Source organism: Heptranchias perlo, chromosome 18 (genome assembly GCF_035084215.1).
Source record: "Heptranchias perlo isolate sHepPer1 chromosome 18, sHepPer1.hap1, whole genome shotgun sequence".
In the NCBI taxonomy this organism is placed as follows: Eukaryota; Metazoa; Chordata; class Chondrichthyes; order Hexanchiformes; family Hexanchidae; genus Heptranchias; species Heptranchias perlo.
The window spans coordinates 49913329-49935448 of record NC_090342.1 but is presented as its reverse complement, the minus strand read 5'-3'; the positions used below and the strand labels follow the sequence as shown (position 1 = coordinate 49935448).

The following is a 22120-nucleotide window of genomic DNA, read 5'->3' as shown; positions in this document are numbered from 1 at the left end:
TCTGTGATCTTTGTGACTTATGGAGCTTACATATTAATTCAAGTTGTGACTAAACTCTTGTATTGCCCTGGTCAAACCTCACCTTGAGTACTTTGTCCTGTTCTGGTCTCTAAGGGAGACATTCACATGCGAAAGACAATGCAGAGAAGAACCACGAGGCTGATCATTACTGTCAATGGTCTGAGTTATGAGGAAAGAGTGAAGAAACTTGGGCTTAGCCTAGAAAGGAAGCGACTGAAAGGTGATCTTGTATAGCTATGGAAAACAGTTAAGGGAACAAGAGGGTAGATCATAAAGTCACAGAATTTTTTAATAGCACAGAAGGAGACCATCCTGCCTGTGCTAGCTCAGAGCTATCCATTTAGTCGCATTCCCCTGTCCCTTCTTATGCCCTTTTAAGTTATTTTTCAAATATTTATCCACTTCCCTTTTAGAAGCTATTATAGATTCTGCTTCCACCATTGTTTATAGTAGAGCATTCTATACCTTAACAACTGTTGGCATAAAACCAAAAATAATTCTCCTAACCTCTCCCTTTGTTCTTGGATAATCTTAAACGCATGCACTCCAGTTCCCACTTTATTTAAATTATCCTACTTTGTATAGCTACAGTTGGTATCTAAATATTGTGAAATGTTTACATAAGAACATAAGAACATAAGAAATTGGAGCAGGAGTAGGCCAATCGGCCCCTCGAGCCTGTTCCGCCATTCAATAAGTTGTAACTGCTACGTTTTAAAAGAATTTGCATTTATATAACATCTTTTGCTTCCTCAGGACCATTCTCACAACCAAAGAATTACTTTTGAAGCGTAGTCACTGTTGTTTTGTAGGTAAATGCACCAACCAATTTGCACATAGCAAGGTTCCATTTAAAAAAAAGACCAGTTAATTTGTGTATGGCAGTGTTGAGGGATAAATGTTGGCCGAGACTCCAGGCAAACTCCCCTGTTGCTCTTTGAATCGTGCCACGGGATCCTTTACGTCCACCCAAGGCAGCAGACAAGGCCCTGGTTTAACTTCTCATCCGAAAGATGGCACCTCCAACAATGCAGCCCCCTCACTGCTGCATTAAAGTGTCACTCTCTATTGTGTTTAAGTCCATGTTAAAGTTGTACTTCAGCTATGTTAGGATTTAAAATGGTATAAATCATTGTATGAAAGCTGGTATGAGGTATTTTGGTGCCTAAAGATTGCGTTGATGAGTTTATTCTACAAAATTACCATTGGGAAGCTGCATGGTGTAATTGAATTTAAAATATTGTGACATTACACCGCACATACTGATGAGTTATACAGCTTTCTTCCATTTTTGTGAGATTCTGAAGCTCCAGGGTGTCTGCAGACAACCAATGGTATCTTGCTGGATGATGTTGCCAGCAGTCCTGGCATTGTGATGTCTTTCTGTGCAACTGAACTCTGAGTAAACAGAGTTATACTACAGCCTGCAGTCTGGACCTAAGGTTTGAAATTCTCAACTCCCAGGGGTTTCGCTTGTAGTCATATATGCTGTGGAGTCTGATCGCGTCCACTTCTGCCTTTCTGCAGCCTTCAACATATACCAAAAGCTGCCAAAACCAAAGGACTTTCAAAATTGTGTTTTTTTTTATTACCAAATTACCTGTCCAAAGCCATAGTGATGTCATCAAAACGTCTAGGTCTGCTTGGCTGAGCTCATATGGCATCAAATGGTCTAGAGCAGGAATTTTCCAGTATTCCAGACATATGCCCATGCCTGAGCTGCTTAATAGATCACATGGGGCATAGAGCCCTATAGTGCATGAACAACAGCACTTGCATGAAATAACTTTTCCTCACTTTGTACCAATTCCACTGACAATTCAGTAGTTAAATGTAGATGAGTGGAGACTAATCAACTGGAAATGTTCTTAATTTTATCTAGAAGCTCTCATAATGCATTCCTATTCCTAAAACCTACTGTAACTCTTCAGAACCCCGGTAAATAACTAAACGAGTTCACTAAATTGTTTCCCCCTAAAGGATTGGCGTTGGAATAGTCCTATGCTGCTGCTGCTCCAATGCCAATGTGTAGTATTCCCCAGAACCTCATTCGCCTTTCTGAGAAGTCTGTCTGTCCTCACAGTGCCACAACTACCCAGTTTTGTTTTAGGAAATAAAAAGAAACAAGCCTCCCCCTGGAGTACAGAGAAGTTTAAGGAAGGGAGACTGGGAAAATCCCCCCTTGAGTAGAAAAGTATATAGCTTCCAGTCAGTGCAGATTCTGGGAGTTGTTTGAACTCTTCAGAAAAACTACACCCCTAAGGACAAGGCAAGTTGTAAACTGGTACATCAGTCATGGCCACTGGCATCACAGAGAGCAGATTGCATCAATCCAAGGATAACAGTACAAGCGTAGACTTGATACCAAAGGCTGCTAAGAATAAAATGTTGGACAAACTGTTTCATTCCATCACAAATAATGTACATTGATTGTAACAAATCTATGGTTTGCTATCATAATCAAACTCTACCAACTGCAGAGAGGAACAACCTTGGTGACTGCAGCTATGAGGCCCACTGTTGGCTTTAACTGAGGTTCTGCTTCTTTAGATCCCAGATCCATTGGGGTTCAATGGTTTATGATCAGGAATGTAGATTTTTACCATTTTTTTTCCTCCCTAGCCAGGGGGCATTTGAGTTAGCTCTTGATGCCCTCATCGTACCCCTGTTGAAATTGGTTAATTCTTTGGGACCTCCCTGGTCCATATAACTCAATACCATATCACACTAAGCATTTTATCCACCAGGAGACCCAGAGACCTGATGAAATGTTCTGTAGATTGATACTCAGCTGGCCTGATTGCAGTAGGACTATAGAGATTCTTTTCAGTGCAATGGCCCATTCATGATGCAGTTTGAAAGTTGTGCATCTGGGGAATATCTACAAAGCTGCCACTTGGAGCAGTGCCTTTCTAATTATTAGGTGTTACTGCTTATCAGTTCTGCTGGAAACTGCAAGCTTGGCAGAACTGCTGTTCCACAGGAACCACTTCTAAGCCAATCAACTCAAGACAAACAGTTGGGTCTTTGGCAGACATTAACCATACTGTACTGGAAGTACAGAAAATTGGATAACTACCGTTCTACTTTGACGTGGAGTTGTCCTCTCACGTAGTTACATTTTCCTACCCCACCACCTCTGAAACTGTCAGAAAGCTAAGACGACAAAACTGAATATATTACATCTGTGCACCGACAACTAGAATAAAAATTGTACCTAATTGAGATAGCCCTGCATGAATTCTTTAGTATGGTAAATCCAAAAAAGCAGCCTAGATACATACCACAAAACAGTGCTGTCCTTGGAAAAGTGGTGCTTTATCTAGGTAATGTGGAAAATGTTTGATTTTTTTTTTAAAATAACATCTTTGTTATTTAAAGAGCAGGGGAGTGAGACTAATTGGATACCTCTTTCAAAGAGCTGGCACAGGCACGATGGGCTGAATGGCCGCCTTTTGTGCTGTATTATTCTATGATTCTATGATCAGTATTTCATAAGTGTAACTTTGGAGACATTTAACCTCAGTGGAGCAATTTATTTTGTTGGTTTAGTTGAGAGTCTTTCTGTTTCGTAATTTTTGAAGGTTTCTCAGCCTCATATTTGTCAGGGCAGAGAACCCCATGTCACTATTTTGGTCAATTGAATTGCAATATGCCACGTTGCCTGCTAAGATTTGTGAATCGGTGACTTGATAATTTCGTCAAGTCATGAAAGTGATCAAATGTGATTAGCTTCACACAGACCCCACACTTAAATTTCATCAGTAGAAAATGCAAGATCTGCAAACCTATCTAGCCTAGATAATTGAGTTTAGTGCTGACCAATAGGAAATAAATGGGTAAATATAAAACAACTAAAATTCAGTTGCGGGAAATAATATAATGAAGGAAGTGACTTTGCCAATGCTGGGATTGCCTTTAAATGATGCTGCTAATTATTTTAGGACAAGACCATTTTAGAACCTTTTCTTAATCCATTCCTATTACCTTTCAAAGTGGGTCCCTTGATGTGTTCAGGAAATTAATACAAGAACATCATTTTCATTAGTGCAGTTCCTGACCCTAATCTATGTTTTCACAAAGTGGAGGTGTGGTGAAAACTGTATTTATCAAGGCTTGCATTGATTTTTTTAATGGAGGTTCATTCATATACAAATATTTATTCAGCAATGTTGTAAAAATGATTCCATGTTATTATAGAAATTACCCAGAAGTTACATCATTGTACAATCTCTGATTTATCACTATTCTAAAATTGAATAATGGATTAAGAAAGAAGTTTTTAAATGAAAATGGGGCAGAAAATAAGATAATGCTAACAATTCTGTAACTGAAGAATTGCATTCCCACATATCTCTGATTCTACTTTATAGTACACAGCAACAACAAAAAAATGTCTAGGTCAGCAGAAAGATTCATATGGAAGCTGCAGAATATCAAAAAGGATTCCTGTAAAGTATTTGAGACTTTGAAGTTTGATCCTTAACAGCGTGATATACAGTATATTGAGCTTTTATACACTCTTAGATAATTTGCACTGCATGAAATGTGAGAAGAAATTAGATGTGTTAAGCACAGGAAGGCAGTGGATCAAAATCACAAACAATTGCAATATAATCTGAGTAACTGCTGGTAATGAACTGCAATTTGTCACTTGCTAACTTGTAGTAACAGCATCACAATTGTCGTTGATTTAGTGAAGATTCAGAGTGCCCTGACGATTGATATTGGCCATGACACTTGCTAGCAGCAAAAAGAGAAAAAATCGGTCCCTTTAGGAACATAGGAACAGGAGTAGGCCAGCCCCTTGAGCCTTTTCCATCATTCTATTAGGTCAGGGCAGGTCAGGGCTGATCATGCCCTTACCGAACAAAAACCTATCGATCTCAGTCTTCCAAATTTCAATTGACCCCCAGCATCCATGGCCTTTTGAGGGAGAGGGTTCCAGGTTTCCACTACCCATGTCAAAAAGTACTTCCTGATTTCACTGCTAACTGGCCTGGCTCTAATTTTAAGGTTATGCCCCCTTATTCTCGATTCCCTTACCAGAGGAAATAGTTTCTCTGTATCTACCCTATCCAATCCTTTTATCATTTTAAAGACCTCAATTAGATTACTCCCAACCTTCTAAACTTAAGGGAATACAAACCAAGTTTATGCAACATGCCCTCAAAATTTAACCCTTTAAGCCCTGGTATCATTCAGGTAAATTGTGCTGTACCCTTTCCATGGCCAATATATCTTTCCCGAGCTGCAATGCCCAAATCTGAACACAGTACTCGAGATGGGGTCTGACCAAGGCTCTGAACAACTGAAGCATCACTTCCTCCCCATTGTATTTCAGCCCTCTTGAGATAAAGGGCAACATTTCATTAGCCTTTTTGATTACTTTCTGTACTTCTGCTCCAGCTTTTAGTGATTTGTGTACATGGACACCTAAATTCCTTTGCTCCTCCACAGCTCCGAGTCTCTACCCATTAAGAAAATATTCTGATTTGTCATTCTTGGATCCAAAATGGATGACCTCACAGTTCCCACATTGAAATCCATCTGCCACAGTTTTGCCCACTCATATAGTCTGCCTTTTTTAACTTCAAGCTCTCATCGACATAACTTACTGTGCCTCCTAACTTGTTGTTATCTGCAAACTTGAAAATACAACTCTCTATTTAAGCTTCACAGTGAATATTATAAAAGATAACAGGTATATGGGAGCAATTTCCAGGCAGTAAGCTTATCTCATTAAATCACATGGTGGTTTTATGTCATCACCTGTATCCCTTGATGAGATTGCTTTCTATCTGAATATCTGTCCGATGTAGAAGATTCCATAATTTAACATTTTATTAAATGGAGTATATTCTAGAAAAGATTTGTTCTTTGAAGACCTGTGTTTGATGTTTCATTGAGTAAATGCATTGTGCAGTACAGACCAAGAAGGCTCTGGGCTGTATCTCTGATCTCCACTATTAAAGCTCAACTTGAATGGGGCTGTTGGCATTTGGCTTCACTGCTTCTAAGCTTGAGAAGGGGTAAATGAACCAGAGTTCTTGTCCCTGATTGCTATTCTGCAACTCCTGTCTGCATATATGTGGATGTCATAGAAACATAAAAAACTTGTGGATGAGAAAAGGCCAATTGGCCCATGGTATCTTATCCCCCTCATACTCTCAGTGTAAACAATTTTACAATTTTAAACAACTCTCAGTGTAGTATGCAGCTAAATTTTGTACATTCCGAATATTTTTGTCTCTACTACATTGCTGGCTCATTATTCCAAACATTTAGCACTTTTTTCAGTGACTAAGTTCCTTCTAATATATGTTTTAAGTGTACTTTTTAACTAATTTAAATTTCTCTTCTGGTCCTACTTTCCTGCTTGATTTGAAGTAATATTCTGAGTTTTCTTCATCTATGTACACCAATTAATATTTTATATTCTTCAGGAGGCCCCCTTCATGATCTTCTAGATTGTAATGAAAACAACTTGCATTTATATATTTTTTTTATTCGTTCACGGGATGTGGGCGTCGCTGGCGAGGCCAGCATTTATTGTCCATCCCTAATTGCTCTTGAGAAGTTGGTGGTGAGCCGCCTTCTTGAACCGCTGCAGTCCGTGTGGTGACGGTTCTCCCACAGTGCTGTTAGGAAGGGAGTTCCAGGATTTTGACCCAGCGACAATGAAGGAACGGCGATATATTTCCAAGTCGGGATGGTGTGTGACTTGGAGGGGAACGTGCAGGTGGTGTCGTTCCCATGTGCCTGCTGCTCTTGTCCTTCTAGATGGTAGAGGTCGCGGGTTTGGGAGGTGCTGTCGAAGAAGCCTTGGCGAGTTGCTGCAGTGCATCCTGTGGATGGTACACACTGCAGCCACAGTGCGCCGGTGGTGAAGGGAGTGAATGTTTAGGGTGGTGGATGGGGTGCCAATCAAGCGGGCTGCTTTATCTTGGATGGTGTCCAGCTTCTTGAGTGTTGTTGGAGCTGCACTCATCCAAGCAAGTGGAGAGTATTCCATCACACTCCTGACTTGTGCCTTGTAGATGGTGGAAAGGCTTTGGGGAGTCAGGAGGTGAGTCACTCGCCGCAGAATACCCGGCCTCTGATCTGCTCTCGTAGCCACAGTATTTATATGGCTGGTCCAGTTAAGTTTCTGGTCAATGGTGACCCCCAGGATGTTGATGGTGGGGGATTCGGCGATTGTAATGCTGTTGAATGTCAAGGGGAGGTGGTTAGACTCTCTCTTGTTGGAGATGGTCATTGCCTGGCACTTATCTGGCGCGAATGTTACTTGCCACTTATGAGCCCAAGCCTGGATGTTGTTCAGGTCCTGCTGCATGCGGGCTCGGACTGCTTCATTATTTGAGGGGTTGCGAATGGAACTGAACACTGCAGTCATCAGCGAACATCCCCATTTCTGACCTTATGATGGAGGGAAGGTCATTGATGAAGCAGCTGAAGATGGTTGGGCCTAGGATACTGCCCTGAGGAACTCCTGCAGCAATGTCCTGGGGCTGAGATGATTGGCCTCCAACAACCACTACCATGTTCCTTTGTGCTAGGTATGACTCCAACCACTGGAGAGTTTTCCCCCTGATTCCCATTGACTTCAATTTTACTTGGGCTCCTTGGTGCCACACTCTGTCAAATGCTGCCTTGATGTCAAGGGCAGTCACTCTCACCTCACCTCTGGAATTCAGCTCTTTTGTCCATGTTTGGACCAAGGCTGTAATGAGGTCTGGAGCTGCGTGGTCCTGGCGGAACCCAAACTGAGCATCGGTGAGCAGGTTATTGGTGAGTAAGTGCCGCTTGATAGTACTGTCGACGACACCTTCCATCACTTTGCTGATGATTGAGAGTAGACTGATGGGGTGGTAATTGGCCGGATTGGATTTGTCCTGCTTTTTGTGGACAGGACATACCTGGGCAATTTTCCACATTGTCGGGTAGATGCCAGTGTTGTCAGCTAGTTCTGGAGCACAAGTCTTCAGCACTACAGCCGGGATGTTGTCGGGGCCTATAGCCGTTACTGTATCCAGTGCACTCAGCCGTTTCTTGATATCACGTGGAGTGAATCGAATTGGCCGAAGACTGGCTTCCGTGATGGTGGGGATATCGGGAGGAGGCCGAGATGGATCATCCACTCGGCACTTCTGGCTGAAGATGGTTGCAAACGCTTCAGCCTTGTCTTTTGCACTCACGTGCTGGACTCCGTCGTCATTGAGAATGGGGATGTTTGCAGAGCCTCCTCCTCCCGTTAGTTGTTTAATTGTCCACCACCATTCACGACTGGATGTGGCAGGACTGCAGAGCTTTGATCTGATCCGTTGGTTGTGGAATCGCTTAGCTCTGTCTATAGCATGTTGCTTCCGCTGTTTAGCATGCATGTAGTCCTGAGTTGTAGCTTCACCAGGTTGGCACCTCATTTTTAGGTACGCCTGGTGCTGCTCCTGGTATGCTCTTCTACACATCTCATTGAACCAGGGTTGATCCCCTGGCTTGTTGGTAATGGTAGAGTGAGGAATATGCCGGGCCATGAGGTTACAGATTGTGCTGGAATACAATTCTGCTGCTACTGATGGCCCACAGCGCCTCATGGATGCCCAGTTTTGAGCTGCTAGATCTGTTCTGAATCTATCCCATTTAGCACGGTGGTAGTGCCACACAACACGTTGGATGGTGTCCTCAGTGCGAAGACGGGACTTCATCTCCACGAGGACTGTGCGGTGGTCACTCCTACCAATACTGTCATGGACAGATGCATTTGCGACAGGTAGATTGGTGAGGATGAGGTCAAGTAAGTTTTTCCCTCGTGTTGGTTCGCTCACCACCTGCCGCAGGCCCAGTCTGGCAGCTGTGTCCTTCAGGACTCGGCCAGCTTGGTCAGTAGTGGTGCTACCGAGCCACTCTTGGTGATGGACATTGAAGTACCCCACCCAGAGTACATTTTGTGCCCTTGCTACCCTCAGTGCTTCCTCCAAGTGGTGCTCAACATGGAGGAGGACTGATTCATCAGCTGAAGGAGGACGGTAGGTAGTAATCAGCAGGAGGTTTCCTTGCCCGTGTTTGACCTGATGCCATGAGATTTCATGGGGTCCAGAGTCAATGTTGAGGACTCCCAGGGCCACTCCCTCCTGACTGTATATCACTGTACCGCCACCTCTGGTGGGTCTGTCCTGCCTGTGGGACAGGACATACCCAGGGATGGTGATGGAAGAGTCTGGGACGTTGGCTGAAAGGTATGATTCTGTGAGTATGGCTATGTCAGGCTGTTGCTTGACTAGTCTGTGGGACAGCTCTCCCAATTTTGGCACAAGTCCCCAGATGTTAGTAAGGAGGACCTTGCAGGGTCGACTGGGCTTGGTTTGCCGTTGTCGTGTCTGGTGCCTAGTGGTCCGATGCCGGGTGGTCCGTCCGGTTTTATTCTTATTATGACTTTTCGTAGCGAGATTTTACAACTGAGTGGCTTGCTAGGCCATTTCAGAGTGCAATTAAGAATCAACCACATTGCTGTGGGTCTGGAGTCACATATAGGCCAGACCGGGTAAGGACGGCAGGTTTCCTTCCCTAAAGGACATTAGTGAACCAGATGGGTTTTTACGACAATCCGGTAGTTTCATGGCCATCATTACTGATACTAGTATTTTAATTCCAGATTTTATTTAATTAATTGAATTTAATTAATGCCTTTAACATAGCAAAACATCCTAAAGCGCTTAACAGAAGCGTAATGAGACAAGAATTGTAGAGCTTGAGCTTCAGTCTTTTCCCGTAGCTGATCACTTATACACTTGGGATCTGCCTAGTTGCACTGCTTACACCCTCCAACGATTTGTTTTTGTGGCATGGTCAAAACTGAAACAGTACACTGACTGCAAGGACAAGTAAGTGCATTGTAAAGTGCCAACATAATCTCTGGAGACTGGAACCTTAATGTTATGACAATATTACAGGATTCTATTTGCTCTTTTTGATTGTTATCTCACATAGATATTGAACCTGTTGAGTCTACCATCATTCTTGGTTCCTTTCTAACTCTCTGTCAGCCAATCTAATCTTACTCATCATATACTTGGGGTCACATTTTTTTTAACCAATGCGCAATACTTTATATTTATCGCTGTTAAAATTACTATGTCGTTTGGCTGCCTAAATTTAAATCACCATATTAAATCCTTCTGTATTTTTTCTTAACTGCATCTACTAGCGTACTGCTTTCTATAGTTTAGTGTCCTGATTAAATTTGACAGGTTTACATTTGGTTTTGAAATCCAGCTCTTTAGTGTAGATTAGAAGTGACAGTGGTCCAAGCACTGACCCCTGCAGAACTCCACTCAACACCAATGGGTGTGGAGTCGTCCCGCATTGTGAGTTACTACCTTTCCAACAAGAATGAAGACAACATCGTTTGGTGAGTGGGGGAAAAATGTGTACTTGTCAGTAAGTCGTGAAATCCAGAACAGAAACTTGCATGGATTCATTCCTTCTCTTCTATATGCAATTACTAAACCCACAGAACAGTTTCAGGATGTGTCTGCCTGAAAGGATGAAGCTGATCCCATCACAGAATCCTCTGAACCCTATGTAGTGCTCCCCCATATTGTCTCTATAATCAGTTTTATCTAATCACAGGGATGGGTCTTTTTGGCATTTCCTGCAGGAAAGTGTGTTGTTGGCAGCTAGCAGTTTTTTTTACTAAAAAGTCAAATGTTCAAACTTAAGCCCAGCTCTACATCATGGTGGTCATTGTTGCTTCCAGTGCTTCCATGTAATCGCATTGTTACATAATACAAATTGACTGAATTGCAAAGAATTTTTTTTAAAAGGAATATAAACCCAAGATTGGGGCTGCACGGTAGCTCAATGGGTAAAAGTACTATTATGGTACTGCTTGATTTTATAGATGAGCATGGTCCTCGGTTCAATCTTCGATAATTAGGTTATCTCAAGCAGGGAAGCAGTGAAGGCGTACAATTGGCCTCAGTCTCTGAGCGAGCCACTGAGGGGAAAGCAATGTGCTTCACTGTCCTTGAAATCGGTGCATCTAAATCTGTTAAATTAGCCACTGAGTGGTGGTAGAAAGGAAGAGAAGTTAGTATCATCAGCATGCTGGAGAGCTTTCTTAGTTGGTATTTCGCAAGACTTTGTGCTAATATTTATGCGGATCAAGACAAGGCCAAGTAGATTGATTTCCCATTTAGGATGGACAAACTATGTTGGGTGCCTTAGTCAGTAGTGGGTTCTATTCACTGACCCGATTGCAGGATCCATGCGATCCTCTGAAATGAAAATTTGGGTGGATAAAGCATGACACAAATTTTCACTACTCTACCCAGAAATATATCTGGCGTCTGTGTGGTACAAGTTGTGTGTTGAAGCAATAAGGTTGCACACAGCACCTCACAAAACAATTTACACTTATTAAGGGTATTTGTAATAAAGAACATTTAACTCCTTATTGCAAAAAAGTGCTTTGAGAAAGACATTGTTAAAACTGGAAAATATTGCTCAGGTACTGCATTACAGTGTGTTGTGATGATGAAGTCGTGGGAAGCAAATGTGATACTTTGTAAAACCAGACCCACTTTATCGCCCTCAAGTTCATTGAGTTCCCAATTTCCGATAGCTGTTTTGCTATGGTGTGGTGCCTGGCTCCTGCTTGCCACCATCTCCCAAAAAAGCGAGAGTTAGGACAGGACAAGTCCCTGCATCACCTGGCAGCTGTACGAAGAGTATTACAGTTGTATGATAATGAAAACTGATCGTCTGCCTGCTTGACTGCAGGGGGCACATGGCCCAATGAGACCTATGTGGGAAAAGAGGGGCAATGGGGGCAAATACCAGCTTTTGAGGATTGTATTAATAAACTCAATGCCATTTGATCTTTTTCTTTCAACTAAGTTAAGTTTATTGTATGTTTTTTTTAATTCATTCATGAGATGTGGGTGTCGCTGGCGAGGTCAGCATTTATTGCCCATCCCTAATTGCCCTTGAGAAGGTGGTGGTGAGCCACCTTCTTGAACCGCTGCAGTCCATGTGGTGAAGGTTCTCCCACAGTACTGTTAGGAAGGGAGTTCTAGGATTTTGACCCAACGATGATGAAGGAATGGCGATATATTTCCAAGTCGGGATGGTGTGTGACTTGGAGGGGAACGTGTAGGTGGTGTTGTTCCCATGTGCCAGCTGCTCTTGTCCTTCTAGGTGGTAGAGGTCATGGGTTTGGGAGGTGCTGTCGAAGAAGCCTTGGCGAGTTGCTGCAGTGTATCCTGTGGATGGTACACACTGCAGCCAATGTGTGCTGGTGGTGAAGGGAATGAATGTTTGAGGGTGGTGGATGGGGTACCAATCAAGCAGGCTGCTTTGTCCTGGATGGTGTCGAGTTCTTGAGTGTTGTTGGAGCTGCACTCATCCAGGCAAGTGGAGAGTATTCCATCACAATCCTGACTTGTGCCTTGTAGATGGTGGAAAGGCTTTGGGGAGTCAGGAGGTGAGTCACTCGCCGCAGAATACCCAGCCTCTGACCTGCTAAAACACTTACTAAAACTGTTTGTTAAATATTTTGAGCCAAGTGGCACATAACTTCCTTTGCTGCATCACTTGCCCACTTTTAGTTTTTTTTGCCATGCTGATGGTTGTTTCTCAAGTTATTTTATTTCAGTATTTATTTCTAAAGGTTTTTTGATAACCCTTTGAAGTTGTGAGTCTGAATCTGAAGGCAGGTTACTGCTAAAAAGAAATGATGAATTGGCAGAATAGAATTACACTTGCTTATAAAAATGAACATGTACATTTTCTTTTTATAATCATGCAGTTTAATGTTTAACGTGTTTTACTTTCCAGGTGGCAGCTGTGAGTACCATAGTAAACAAAGGGACACCACTGAAAGCGTTTGTCTTCAGGAACTACAATCACCTGCCCAGTGTGAGATCCCACTATATGGGTGGCTGTAAATTCAAACTGTGGCAGGCAATCCGAGCATCCTCGGCAGCACCTGGCTATTTCCAAGAATATGCGATTGGGAACGACCTTCACCAGGTACGGCTAACTGCAGTGTACCACACGCATGCATCTCGGTCTGTGCATTATTCTACCATTTTGTTATGAGAAGAATTAACAAACTTGTATTTATATAGCGCCTTTTATGTCCTCAGGAAGTTCCAAAGCAATTTACAGCCAATTAATTATTTTTTAAATGTAGTCAATGTTGCTTTGTAGGCAGACGCAGTAGCTAATGTGCAAGGACCCACGGACAGCAAATGATTAGTTACTGGCTTGGAGTTGGTTGAGGGATAAATATTGGCCAGGACCCGAGATCTCCCCTGCTCGTTAAAAAGTGTCATGGAATCAATCAAATTTGAGTTAAGTGGAGAGAGTCTAAAGTAATCCAATCTGTCGCCAGTTTGATGTCATTCTATTGAGAAATACGAGTAGAATGCCTCCTGAAGTATTTGAAGTGTACCATGAAACACTGAAACAGGATTTGAAAACTGCTGTTCATCTTAGATTTTTGTTGGATAATATTTATAAGTATTGTGCATTAATTCACAAAAATTACAGACAGAGTGTCTCAAACATGTTCTGTGTATGATGGTTATATTTTCAATGAAGTATATTGGTAAGATATTAAGAGTGGAGGTGGCTAAAAACTACAATAGATGCAGTAATAAATGTACTATACATTACATTTGAGTGAATTCAAATGAGTGAAAGCAGACTACTGAAATTCAGTGTGCGACTGGATGTAATCAGGCATTAATAACCTAATTTTAACAAGTAATAGGACTATTTTTGTAAAATAGGATGTCAGACACCCTAAGGAAACTAATTTTGAAACAGAAACAGGGACTCATCATAATTAATATAAGCAAATTAACAGTAATGAAGAAAATAATGGCGCTAAAGACTGACAAATCCCCAGGACCAGATGGTTTCCATCCCAGGGTTTTAAAGGAAGTAGGTGAGAACATTGCAGAAGCCCTAACTATAATCTACCAAAATTCTCTTGATTCAGGAACAGTTCCTTTAGATTGGAAAATTGAACATGTCACTCCACTATTTAAGAACGATGAGGGAGGGAAACCAGGGAATTATAGACCAGTTAGCCTGACATCTGTTGTTGGGAAATTACTAGTCTCTATAATTAAGGATAGAGTGACTGAACACCGTGAAAATTTTCAGCTGATCAGAGAGAGCCAGCATGGATTTGTAAAGGATAGGTCATGCCTGATGAACCTGATTGAATTTTTTGAAGAGGTGATTTGAAGTAGTGGACAGGGGAATGTCTATGGATGTTCTTTATATGGACTTCCAGAAGGCATTCGATAAAGTCCCTCATAAGAGACTGTTAGCTAAAGTTGAAGCTCATGGAATTGAGGGCAAATTATTGACCTTGTTAGGAAATTGGCTGAGCAACAAGAGCCAGAGAGTAGGGATAATGGGCAGGTACTCAAATGGGCAGGATGTGACTGGTAGTGTCACACAGGGATCTGTGTTGGGGCCTCAACTATTCACTGTATTTATTAATGACTTAGATGGCAAAATAGAGAGCCACATATCCAAGTTTGCCGATGAGACAAAGATAGGCAGCATTGTAAGCAGTGTAGATGGAAGCATAAAGTTGCAGAGAGACTGTAATAGATTAAGTGAATGGGCAAAACTGTGGCAAATGGATTTCAATTTGCCAAGTGTGAAGTCATCCAAAATAAAAACAGAAGATGCTGGAGAAGCTCAGCAAGTCGGGCAGCATCTGTGGTGAAAGAAACAGAGTTAACATTTCAGGTCGAAGACCTTTTGTCAGTTCTGTTTCTTTCTCCACAGATGGTGCCCAACTTGCTGAACTTCTCCAGCATTTTCTGTCTTTATTTCACATCCACAGTATTTTGCTTTGGATGTGAGGTCATCCACTTTGGATCTCTGCTGTTTTGAGCTTTTCATCATTTAGAAAGTTCTCTGATCTATCTATTTTAGGTCCAAAGAGACTTAGGGGTACATAGATCATAAAAATGTCATGGACAGGTACAGAAAATAATCAAAAAGGCTAATGGAATGCTGGCCTTTATATCTAGAGGACTGGAATACAAGGAGGTAGCTGTTATGCTACAGCTGTACAAAGCTCTGGTTAGACCACACCTGGAGTGCGGTGTTCAGTTCTGGACACCGCACCTTAGGAAGACTATATTGGCCTTGGAGGATGTGCAGTGTAGATTTACTAGAATGATGCCTGGACTCCAAGGGTTAAATTACGAGGAGAGATTACACAAACTAGGGTGGTATTCTCTGGAATTTAGAATCAAGGGGTGATTTGATTGAAGTTTTCAAGATGTTAAGGGGAACTGATAGGGTAGATAGAGAGAAACTATTTCGGCCGGTTGATGAGTCCAGGACTAGGGGACATAGCCTAAAAGTTAGAGCCAAGACTTTTAGGAGTGAAGTTAGGAAACACTTCTACATGCAAAGGGTGGTAGAAGTTTGGAACTCTCTTCTGCAAACGGCAGTTGATACAAGCTCAATTGTTAATTTTAAATCCGAGATTGATAGATTTTTGTTTTTTTTATTCGTTCATGGGATGTGGGCATTCACTCCCTTCACCACCACCTTCTGGCGAGGCTGGCATTTATTGCCCATCCCTAATTGCCCTCGAGAAGGTGGTGGTGAGCCGCCTTCTTGAACCGCTGCAGTCCGTGTGGTGAAGGTTCTCCCACAGTGCTGTTAGGTAGGGAGTTCCAGGATTTTGACCCAGCGACGATGAAAGAACGGCGATATATTTCCAAGTCGGGATGGTGTGTGACTTGGAGGGGTACGTGCAGGTGGTGTTGTTCCTATGTGCCAGCTGCTCTTGTCCTTCTAAGAGGTAGGTGCTGTCGAAGAAGCCTTGGCGAGTTGCTGCAGTGCATCCTGTGGATGGTACACACTGCAGCCACTGTGCGCCGGTGGTGAAGGGAGTGAATGTTTAGGTTGGTGGATGGGGTGCCAATCAAGCGGGCTGCTTTGTCCTGGATGGTGTCGAGCTTCTTGAGTGTTGTTGGAGCTGCACTCATCCAAGCAAGTGGAGAGTATTCCATCACACTCCTGACTTGTGCCTTGTAGATGGTGGAAAGGCTTTGGGGAGTCAGGAGGTGAGTCACTTGCCGCAGAATACCCAGCCTCTGACCTGCTCTTGTAGCCACAGTATTTATATGGCTGGTCCAGTTAAGTTTCCGGTCATTGGTGACCCCCAGGATGTTGATGGTGGGGGATTCAGCGATTGTAATGCTGTTGAATGTCAAGGGGAGGTAGTTAGACTCTTGTTGGAGATGGTCATTGCCTGGCACTTGTCTGGCGCGAATGTTACTTGAGCCCAAGCCTGGATGTTGTCCAGCTCTTGCTGCATGCGGGCTCGAACTGCTTCATTATTTGAGATGATGTGGAGATGCCGGTGATGGACTGGGGTGGACAAATGTAAGGAGTCTTACAACACCAGGTTATAGTCCAACAGCTTTATTTGAAATCACAAGCTTTTGGAGCTTTCCTCCTTCGTCAGGTGACACTCACCTGACAAAGGAGGAAAGCTCCAAAAGCTTGTGATTTTGCCCCTTGTGGAAAGAGAGTCTGCATTGTCATTGTGTGAGGACAGCATTGGACTCTACTTTGATGCCCTCGATGCTTACAGTTTACCAACATTTGCTCATGAATGAAGAATGGCAACTTGGGTGAGGTGCTGAATAGTACCCCGGCATAAGTCCCCATCCTGAAGAGAAAAGGGAAAATTGGGCAAAGAAGTTTGGGAGGGAAATAGGAAATAGTCTATCACAAACCAAAATTCTCCATTATTTTCACTTAATATTTTAAATATAAATGATAGTGAGTCTCTTTCTCTCTCTCTCTCTCTCTCATACTGTTGTATGAAATAACTTTTTTTCTTATCAAAACTCCAGAAAGAAATTAAATGATAATTGTCAGCTATCTTGTGGCAGTGCCTAGACCCAACCATCTTCAGCTGCTTCATCATCATCATGGGTCAAAATCCTGGAACTCCCTTCCTAACAGCACTGTGGGAGAACCTTCACTACACGGACTGCAGCAGTTCAACCAGGCGGCTCACCACCACCTTCTCAAGGGCACCTCCCAAACCCACGATCTTTCCCACCTAGAAGGGCAAGGGCAGCATGCACATGGGAAGATCACCACCTGCACGTTCCCCACCAAGTCACACACCAGTTGAGTAGATTGGGACTCTACTCATTGGAGTTCAGAAGAATGAGAGGCGATCTTATTGAAACATATAAGATTGTGAAGGGGCTTGATCGGGTGAATGCGGTGAGGATGTTCCCAAGGATGGGTGAAACTGGAACTAGGGGGCATAATCTTAGAATAAGGGGCTGCTCCTTCAAAACTGAGATGAGGGGAAACTTCTTCACTCAGTGGGTGGTAGGTCTGTGGAATTTGCTGCCCCATGAAGCTGTGGAAGCTGCATCATTGAATAAATTTAAAACAGAAATAGACAGTTTCCTAGAAGTAAAGGGAATTAGGGGTTACGGGGAGCGGGCAGGAAATTGGACATGAATTTAGATTTGAGGTTAGGATCAGATCAGCCATGATCTTATTAAATGGCGGAGCAGGCTCGAAGGGCAGATTGGCCTACTCCTGCTCCTATTTCTTACGTTCTTATCCCGACTTGGAAATACATCGCCATTCCTTCATCGTTGCTGGGTCAAAATCCTGGAACTCCCTAACAGCATTGTGGGAGAACCTTCACCACACGAACTACAGCGGTTCAAGAAGGGGGCTCAGCACTACCTTCTCGAGGGCAGTTAAGGATGGGCAATAAATGCTGTTCTTGCCAGCGATGCCCACACCCCATGAATGAATAAAAATAAATCTTGATACTTTACATTCAGTAGAGTAAGGGTACAGTGACAATTGATGCTGTGGCTTTTTAATGGTTGACATTTTTCACAGTTAATTTCAAACTGGCAGTCATGTATTGAGTTTTCTGAATATGTTCCATTTTGTAATTTGGTTATAAGCTGTAGGCTTTTTTATTAAATGGAAGAGTGGAAGTCATAATTTAAACAGTTATGGACTGTTTGTTCCACCTGTCTCAGTCCAGGTTATATACATTTTTACATAAAGCATTGACATAAACCGTGATGAAATTATATCACAAGAGTGATAAAAATATTTTAGTAGCCTTTGGTAACCTATTTTAAACTTTTGAGTTCACCATTTGGAGAACTGAACAAGAGCAGTATAGAGTAGAGCTGTTTCCAGTTCACAAGTAACTGCTGCGAAGGTCACTGAAATCTTTTCTGTCATACTGTTTAAAGTCATTGATAAATGCCAAGCATGTCATTACAACTGTTGTTGCAAAACAGTTACTATGGATTCAACAAACTAATTTCCTAAGCATTGCAGTCAGCTCCACTATAATATAGTCTCCTCATAGTTTTCACAAACAATCTATAATCATGCAAAGAATGGTTGTGCCTTCCAAATTGCACAATATAAAATAAACAAAAACTTCATTTTCTCAAAACTGGGTCATTGCAGAAGTTGCCTTCTCTAATCGTTGTAATGTCATCCCTTCAATTTTGTAGCAAGGTTACACTGTCCACTTAATAATTTGCATCAAATCAGAATGTTAATCTGTGATTTTCCAAACAAGTGAAATGGCTTAAGGCCCATGTACTTGTATTTGATTTTTTTTTGATACCTGTTGAAATCTTTACTAAACTGCTAACAGGTGGCTGTGCTATCATCCAGTGATTAATGATTCAATTTGCTATTCAGTCAGACATGCAGAATTAATCTGCACAATACTGCCTAAGCAGTTGCACATCTACAAAAATATATTTCAGGTACCCAGATGCAACAGTAAATTCTACACTTGACATTGTACAAGAGGGATTACCCCCCCAACTCATAGCAAGCATATACTTTGACCTGGACAAATGGAGGCAGTCTACCAATATCACTCCTTAGGCAAGTAAAATGAAGATGAATGTGCTGCCCCAGCTCATTTACTGGGGTCCCTGACCCCAACCATTCCATGATCTTGACAGCTGCATAGTAGGGTTCCTCTGGATAGGTAAACGGCTGCAGATACGTCTAATATACCTACAACCCCCCAAGCTCTAAGCAGGACTGGGCCTCCCAAATCCTAGACACCGTTCATTGGCGGCACAGCTGAGATATTGTTGCTTGGGATACAGCTTTTCTGCAGAACCTTCTGCAGAAGTATGCGAAGATATAGATGAAGACCCGCACACAACTTGCCATAGGATCTGGAAGCCAAATTTAGGATAGTAGAATATCTAAGGTCCTTTTCAGCAACAAAATTGATGAATGCAATTTTTGAGCTGGCGTTATTAAAGTTTGCCACCCAATCATAGAGAAATTGAACGCCTCTCCTCTGCTTTCTGTCACATTGTCCTGCAATTTGGAGGTTTGGAATGTGTGGACTCTCGCCCGTGTAACTCCCATCCAATGCGTCTCCAGCAAAAAAAAAGTAGATTCCCGTTAGGCGGGCCATCCAAAATGACAGAAGTAGCACGTTACTAAGCCAATAAATACAGGAAAAAGATATAGAATACAGAATTCTTGAAACGTCGTTCTTATGTGGTAAGTTCAATCCCAGACTGACGGAGACCAGATAACCATACAGACCCCTTTGAGGGCTCTGGTTTGAACATCTATGGCCTATATGTATGTGAGGAATTGAACTTTGGTTTTCAAAGGAGAAGTATGAGTGATTTTAAAAGCTTGATTAAACTTTGGTCAGTTCTATCCACATTTTGTCAGCAATATTGACTTAATGGAAGAGACTGGAAGGACTGCACTGACCAGCTTTATTTGTGAAGATGGATTGATGCTAGAGTCAGACTCCCATTCACCAATTATCTTAACTGAAAGGCGGTGCTAATAGCTGAGAGGAAGTAAAAGCTTAAAAAGTAAAGGAGAAATAGAGGTTGAAATTTAAATAAGCCATAACATTACTGAACAAATGTTCCCTATTTATGTGCCATTTGGAAGCTGTTTGCAAACTAAACGGAATGATTCTTTTCCCCCTAGAAATGAACATTATTGTAATGCAACTCAATTTTTGAAAGATTAGTCAACATTGAATGATTAATCTTCTGAATAATTTAATCTGGAAACATGTAATAAATTATTCTGTAGTTGACCAATTCCTTTAATAAGCTCTCCAGGTTGTAGGAGCAAAGAGAAAACTTAACCATATGTCTGATTTCAGGCAGAATCTCAAATGCACGTTTCCATTCTGACTTTGGTATGTTGCTTATTCTTATCCATCCAATGGCATTCAGTGAGATTGGAAATAATTGTGCATAGAGGCAGTAGGTTCAATAAAGAGCGCATTTGAAAATGTAACTGCGTCTATTTTTACAGACAGTTTTTTGAATGAAAACAGAAAATGCTTGAACTATCTAGTGGGACAGTTGGCATCTAAAATGCAAAAAATATAGAATAATGTTTTGGGTGGCGTTGTGGCATCAGAAAATTAGGTCAACTTTTTTTGGGTGTGGACCCCTCTTTTCTCTTTAGAGGCATACAGACCATTTCTGTTTTTATTTCAGGTTTCCTGGATTTATTTTTTCTTCTTTTTCTCCTGTCTGTTTTTAAATAGAGCCTCTCTACATGATACACATTCATTTTGATTTAAGATGCTTGTCAATACAAAGGAAATTGGTATTTTTGCCATCCAGATTAATGCCGTAGTATAAAGAGGTTTAGAGTCTGAGAATGTAAGACAGATCCTAAAACATTGTTTATACAGTAAGTCTGCAGATTCAACACCCTGCTTTGCACACGACAAGTTAGTTATTTGTAGCTTGGTCAGTACAGTGAGATTTAAAATGTATGCACTTGGAGAAAGAAAGTGGTATAAGAATATAAATATGATGAGCTAATTCTGTTCTGGTTTTTCAATATTTGGCCCATAAGTAAAGGATATGTTTTAAATTGGGTTTATTACAAAAAATGTAAATAATGGCTTCCATTTCTTATCTTACAGTAATATTCTACATCTGATTGAAAAACATTTAGGCTTTTCTTCTCTATGTAATTTGTCATAACTGGCAATATTTTTTATTTGAAACACATTAGATAGAATCTTACAGCATAGAAGGAGGCCATTCGGCCTGTGCCAGCTCTTTGAAAGAGCTATCCAACTTAGTCCCACACCCCAGCTTTTTCCCCATAACCTTGCAAATTAGTCCTCTTCAAGCACACATGTCCAATTGTCTTTTGAAAGTTCATGGAATCTGCTTCCACTACCCTTTCATGCAGTGCATTCTAGATCATAACAACTCTCTATGTGAAAACATTTCTACCTATTTCCCCTCCAGTTCTTTTGCCAATTATTTTAAATCTATGATCTCTGGTTACCGACCCACTTGCCAAAGGAAACAGTTTCTCTCTACTTGCTCTATCAAAATACCTCATAATTTTGAATACCTCTATTAGGTCTCCACTTAACCTTATCTGCTCTAAGAAGAACAATCCCAGCTTCTCTGACCTCTCCACATAACTGTAGTCCCTAATCCCTGGTATCATCCTGGTAAATCTCCACTGTACCTTCTCCATGGCCTTGACATCCTTCCTAAAGTGTGGTACCCAGAAATGTACACAATACTCCAGCTGAGGCCTAACCAGTGATTTGTAAAGGTTTAGCATGACTTCCTTGATTTTGTATCCAATGCCCCTTTTTAGAAAGCCAAGCATCCCATACGCTTTCTTAACCGTTGTATCGATTAGCCCTGCCACCTTCAAAGATTTGTGAATATGCACCCACAGGTCCTTCCAGATCATTCATTCTCACCTTTTATGGATTGTGTGCATGGTGTCAGTGAGCACCGAAGTCATTCTTTGGAATCATTAATCAATCATGATACAGTTCATTTGCTAAATCCATGAGCACGTTATAATCCATATAATATTTAAATGAAGTCCTGCAGCCGCTGTTGTCACGTTTTTGACATTCCCTTTACCTCATTGAATCTTACATAGTTTTTTTTATTTGTTCATGGGAGGTGGGCGTCACTGGCAAGGCCAGCATTTATTGCCCATCCCTAATTGCCCTTGAGAAGGTGGTGGTGAGCCGCCT

General features: G+C 41.8%; 1 protein-coding gene across 1 annotated transcript in view; it reads left to right on the top strand.

Annotated features, from left to right (window-relative positions):
* The window catches only part of pnpla8 (patatin-like phospholipase domain containing 8), an 85982-nt gene that overhangs the window by 50032 nt on the left and 13830 nt on the right, over positions 1–22120 (top strand). Inside the window, exon 7 of the mRNA XM_067999887.1 lies at positions 12859–13053. Within this exon, the coding sequence (XP_067855988.1) occupies positions 12859–13053 (195 nt within the window). The remainder of the gene's footprint in view (positions 1–12858; positions 13054–22120) is intronic.